The sequence below is a fragment of the Triplophysa dalaica genome, chromosome 23, assembly GCF_015846415.1.
Source record: "Triplophysa dalaica isolate WHDGS20190420 chromosome 23, ASM1584641v1, whole genome shotgun sequence".
Classification (NCBI taxonomy): domain Eukaryota; kingdom Metazoa; phylum Chordata; class Actinopteri; order Cypriniformes; family Nemacheilidae; genus Triplophysa; species Triplophysa dalaica.
Window position 1 is genome coordinate 17278531 of NC_079564.1, and position 6317 is coordinate 17284847.

Here is a 6317-nt window from a genome sequence, read left to right on the forward strand (position 1 = left end):
AATACTCTGATAATTGGATGTGTGTGTGAATATAAATACACAGTGTTGTGTGTGCAGGTCAGAGCAGCTGTCTGAAGGTCGGGCTAAACTCATTTTCTATTCTATCTCTGGAAGGCCAAACCCAAACACACCAGACACACAAACTGTACTCCTGATCACACACATACACATACACTCGATAGCTCTCCAACCCCCTTCCTCATTTTCCTGTTATTCACCTTACAACTACACTATATAATACATAATCTAAAGTAATATAGATTAGACACTTAGCCTATTCGAGTGTATATTAGTCTATTATACTTACAAAAAACTCACGTTGTGTCTTTGTTAATGTGCAGTTAACATGGTGGGCAAAATGGAGAAGCGCTTCACCAGAAACAGACAAACAGGTATGAGTTTTGCTTTTTATAATTTATTTTTCTTTAAACAAACGTCCATACTCTACATTGTTAACAGAATATTTCTTTGTTCAGTTTTTTTTAAAAACATCTTATGTACATCAATATCCACATAAACTCACATATATATATATATATATATATTTACGTACAGCAGTCAGTTAAAGACGTATCGGACACACACAGGCAGCATACAATATGGCAGCTTTGCATTTCTGTTCGCTCACGTTTGGTTTGCTGTTCATTCGTTTAGTGCACAAACATCGTTGACAGTGGATATTAAAAGAAACGAAAGCAAAAGTGGATGAACAGAATGAGATGAAGGACAGCAGCTCTTAGATCGTGAAACTTCAATGAGAAGCAGCATCAGTGTCAGTATTGCGTTTTAGAAAGCATTACATCTGGTTTTAAGACTCTTTATCATCTTTATAGATACACAGTGAGATTGACATATATACTTTAATTTAAGATGAAGTCCAGCCTTGTCTAGATTTCTGAGGATACCCTGTTGATGTGTCTGTAAACTGACAGAAGTTTATTCACAGAAGTTCATTGTGATTATTGACACTTGCATTTTTCACAGACGGTAAAGACAATAATTATTTTTGTTTCAAGGAAAAGTGCTCCATCTGCCTCCTTCACCATGTACAACAACTTTAGGCCAGCACAATCATAACTTTTACTGTGTTTCCATCTCTGAATGCATAACCATAAAAGGGGAGTGGTGATGTTAAGCTTGAGGTAATCGACACGCGCCGTCTAACCGTGAAATGATTAATATGCTATTTCTGTTTCATCTGTTTTGTTATTATTCCTTGTATGTTAGCATATACATCATAGTTGATAACTTTTCAATATTATAGAATATATATATTTTTACATATATCTATGTATAGAAACCTCTTTCTCTGCTATGCTACATATAGTCAAATTCATTTTGGTTCTCAGTGCTTGCAGCATTTATATCTCGCACCGGTCGTCCTCTTCTTCATGCCAGTGCAAATTTTGAAAAGAAATGAAATTGAAAATATATAAACTCTGAATTTAAAAAGTTTCTTTTCATATAAAGCATGACAAATCGAAATGTTCTTCGTTGGCGTTCTGCGCTACATGCACTGCGTACAGCTTATTTGAGAACTCAACACACAGGTGGAGTTTGACTTTGTCCTCTACATCACAAGGACTTTGGATATTTCTGATATCAAAAAGTGTCCAAAGAGAAAACTTCCTGAGTTAAGAAAGGGGTCCTATCACGGTCCCCAAACTGAGAGATAAACCAGGACACTCTAGGTCCCAAATATTCAGACTTTCTCTTCATCCTTCTCCTGTCATTCAACCATAATCATCTCTCTCTCTTTCGGCGAAATCCAGGAGAGATTTCCGGTGCTTATCACACAGGGTAACGGTCCCACCGTTCAAGTGTCCACACAGGATCCTGGTTCTTCACTCAGTCGTTGACCAGGGTGCAGGGAATAGTAAGAGATTGTTTGGCGTCTTCGTATGCCTTCAGGAAGTCTTTATAACGCGGGGCGCACCCGAGCCACGCCTCTCCGAAGTGCACGCGGCCAGTAAACAGAAAGCTACCGGGTCCAGGCCGAACGCCACACTGAAGCGCCGTCCGAATCTCCCCAGACCGCGTCAGACGACCCGATTCAGGAAAAAGAGCGAGCTTCTGTCGGTAGACTCTCGTAGCGCTGACTTTGATCACCGCCGCTTTGAGGTTGGAGTCGGTCTCCACAGAACGGATGTTTCCACGAACCACTGAAAAACACAGATGAAAAGTTAAGTTAGGCGATTGTTTTCATTTGATATATCTAAAGAGATGAGCTGCTGTTAAGCTGACTGAAATTTGGGCGAAGATGTTACAGATTTGGGCATGTGATGAAATCGATTGGTTTAAACCCCCAAGGGGCAATTTAAAAGCCCTGGGGTGAACGACAACTGCATCATGTGTTTATCTGTCATGGTTTTTTATTTGCTTTCGTCAATTGAACAATTACACAAGTGTTTAAAAATAATACAAACACTTACCAAAGTCGCTAGTGCACACGGCCATCAAGATCTCTGTGTTGTTGCACGGCCTGCAAGCTCCTGTAGAGAAAATGAGAGGGACACGTCAGACAGTTGCATGGAAGAACTATTAGAACATGATACCAGGATTAACGTGCAGCTGTTACTTTATAGCTTTGTAAAGTGTTGTGTGGGCGGAAAGACCTCCTGTTAGCTGTGACCTATCTCACCTGATCAAAGCCTGAGAGAGAGGTGTGTATCCTCTCATTTCAACAACTATCACCTCCCCTCACACATGTGTGAATAATGTGTAGAAAAATAACTGTGGTAGTATGGTATCAGGTGGTACATTTTGTATGCCATCCATGCATCCAAGAGTAGCTTGAGGCAAATTTAACAAATTTCTTTACATATTTATTTCTTCCAAGCAATTTTAAGAGAAACAACTGAGAACTCCATCAGATCTCGTGAGGATTAAAGAAAAACCTCTGAGCATTATATTATCCCTCTGGATTTCATAACATTTTCCAACTATTTCCAAGTTAAAAGTGCAGCTCCACTTGGAGTTTTAAAGAAAGCAACAGGTGTGTGTGGGCGAGCGAGAGAGAAAGTCAACTTTTAAACGTCCTTTCTTTTCTCCTCTCTGCTCCCAAAACTCTGAACAAAAGATCTTTTTTCCCCCAGCCCCCCCGTTACCACGGCGACTGCCCTCTCATGCAATTCTCTGAAATAGCTCACTATGGAGATGAGCCCCCCCCCCCCCGATCTTGCTAAGCTTTTGTCTGTCTTTCCCTCCTCCTCCCCCCCTCGTTTTTCCTCTCTTCAAATCCAAACACTCCCACCCCCGTTTATCACCGCTGGCTGGGAGTCGCTGGACGGCCAAGATGACCTACAAACTTTACATGTTAAGAATCGCATTCATCGGCTAAATGTAAAAGTTTTGTAACTCGTTCATGTTCGTTCTGAAACTTTGTTACCATTTCTGTTGTTTTGTGAGATGGATTAAATCTAAACTCATGAAGAGTTCAGGTCGAGCCAAAGTCTGAATGAATCCTCTGTTCATGGATGGGTTCGGTCCTTTAAATCTTTTCTGGTTCCTCAGATTACCCCCCCCAACAATTCAAAGGTCACTCGAAAAATTTAATTTGAAAAGAACTTTGCTTCCAACCTAGGACGTTTCATAGTTTAGGTCTTGCACATTTCTTTCTTAGGTGAATCTTATTAAATACTTTCAAAACTGTCTACATACTAAATTGTAAAATGCAATGAAATTGTAATGAAATTGTGAAATGCAATCTTTCAATGAGATTCAATATTTTATGCTTGCAGAAAATTCACCTTCGTTGCTGATCAGATCAGTGTTGACTGACAACTGTGCCGTCCAATCACCTCTCAGCTCATATCGAAACGTCGCTATGCGTTTGCTTATGTCTTGGTGAGGTGTCGCCTGTAGGAATAGGGCTGGTCGTTCTCCAGGCACGGCACTGAAGCATCGCACGTGTGCCGAATGGGGTTTCTCCTCACCATCTCCCACCAGAAGCTCCAGGACACCATCTCGCTCCAAGTAGAGCTGAGCACCACCCCAGTGCTGATCCGGCTTGATGCAGGCTGAAACTGGGCGGTTGGTGGACTCACCCGGTCCCATGGCACTCCATGGCAGCCTGGGCGCAAGAGTAAGACGTAATGCTCCGGCGGGGTACAGCCACTCAACGGAGCCTTCTGCACACCTCAACCAAACCTGCTCCACATTTTTGGCCGCTTGAGAGAGACCACTGCAGAAAAAGAGTAGAAGTAAGAGATTAAACTAAGGGAATATTTCAGAAAATCTTTACCTAAGGCATGTAGAGACATTAAAGAAACAACACCCAAAAACTCAGACTCAATATGTGAAGTAGTCAGTCTAAAAACAGAAACTAAAAGCCATTTATTTATTCCAGTATCATTGTCAAAACGTGAGCAATTGTCTGATGCGTAAAGTTGAAGGAAAAACAAACGCCCCCTATTGGCTACTTAAATGCGCATTCAGCCATTTAAAGACTGAGGTAACGGAACATAATTCCTACCGATCCACGTTATTTCTTCTATTTTAAAAAGTACTTTAGTTAACTTTTTACCAATTTGTGTTTGACTCGTGCGCGCCTTGTGCAAATAGCTTTTCGCAAATGCAGCCAGCAGGCCAATTCATACTCTATTTAGATGCTGCACCGTTCCGACATGAAACAGAAAGTTGAAAACATATTGCACTAATGTAGAGGAATTTTTCCCTCTTTACATCATTTGCACACTTTAAATTTGCAGAAAAATCATAAAAAATGCAAAAATAATGCGCAGGGCATTGCAAGACTGAATCAGATTAAACATTTCGGAATGCGTATATATCCAGAAATATGAAGCCATTTTTGGCTGAGATATTTACCTTCCTCTCCAGCTGCACTGGTCTTCTGAGTAATTTGCCATCCCAAACCCAGTCAGAAATGAAATCCAAACCGCGAAACTCTTAAAACCCAAAACCTCCATAACTGCGCGTAAAGAAACACTCCGGTTATCCAGAAACGAGCGCGCGTCGTAACTCCCCTACTTTCCAAACTCTGTAGTTAAAAACAATACAAATCTTTTGGTCCCATATTCTTTTAATATCTGTCTGCACTTAACGTTCGCTCTCTTCCTCCGATAAGTCCGTACCGTGTGACCGGTGCGCGTGATGGAGACCGTGCGTGCAGCTACAGACTGAAGTGAAGTCTCGCCGTAGACCAGCAAGAGTTTGAGGACTGGACAAACTTTAAGCCACTCCCACTGAGCTGGAGGCGTGGGGATCGAGTCTAATAAATGGCATATCTTCTATTCACATGGGGTGAAGACGACTGAAGAATTTTTAATCAGCCTCCACTGAATTTATGGGAAGGATTTGAAAGATAACATGGGTTTGTGTCGTTAGGGACGCATGTTGAATTTAACTAATTAGATTCGATTGGACGTTTAGATGAACCGGTTTTAAAATCTAATGCAAACATCTCATGCTGGAAAAAAATAGAAACCATTACAGAAATTATTTCATTTAACATTTTAATTTAATGGTTGGAATGGGAAGCTTAATGGTTTTAAACATCGATAGTTTAATAGAAACTTAAATGTGGGTCTCTACTTAGGTTCTATTGGTGGGATGTTATGGTAAATGGGAACCAAAAGAACACAATTAAATACTGAAACAAAACCCAAAACATTCTGGGTTGTTTGTGGTTGCAGCAAATACTGACATTTCTAGCTTCATTTTAACCAACCAACAATCTGGTTTGCCGTATAATACCCAACCACGAAGTAAAACAACCCAGCATTTAAAGTGCATGTACTCTAAAGTCATTATTGTAATCTTATCAATCTTAATTGTAATACAATTGGTACAATTGTTAAAGTGGCCAGAAGTGTATTCATTTACATTTTAATAGCAATATGTTAATCTGAAGGGCAGACATCAGAATATGCATTAAAATTAACAAATGGCTGTAAAATCTAGTTTTAAGGATAGGATTAAGTTGGGAAATAAGATTGACGACGCACACCACTAAATGTTATCTGGAGGCATGATAAATCCACAGCGGTGATAAAACTGCTGAGGGGGAAGGGTGCGGTGGTCAGGGGTAAATGGAGCTCTCTGCGTGTTGCCCTGCCCTCGTTCTGGCCCATGCTGTGGCTCTCTTTCATCTCCCTGCATTAGAAGCAAATCAAATATTCTTTTGTATGGCCATTGCAATCTATCTTTATGGATTGTGTGTATGTGTGCGTGTCTTTGATGTGGTTATGACAGGACCTTTGACACAGTCAAACTCTTGTGTCCAGTAGCCCTGTGTTGTGTGTGTAAAGTGAGGCTTTTGTTCTCTGCTGGCCACTTCAAAGAATATAAAACCATGA

At 40.7% G+C, this 6317-nt stretch overlaps 1 protein-coding gene across 1 annotated transcript; it reads right to left on the reverse strand.

Moving 5' to 3' along the window:
- Positions 1 to 443: 443 nt before the first annotated feature.
- On the reverse strand, positions 444 to 5132 carry metrn (meteorin, glial cell differentiation regulator). The gene is made up of 4 exons (XM_056738412.1): positions 4828 to 5132; positions 3750 to 4183; positions 2433 to 2492; positions 444 to 2162 (listed from the first exon to the last, which is right to left on the reverse strand). Exons 1-4 carry the CDS (start codon positions 4926 to 4928, stop codon positions 1849 to 1851), a joined length of 909 nt encoding a protein of 302 aa, XP_056594390.1. The 5' UTR covers positions 4929 to 5132; the 3' UTR covers positions 444 to 1848.
- Between the last annotated feature and the right edge of the window lie 1185 nt (positions 5133 to 6317).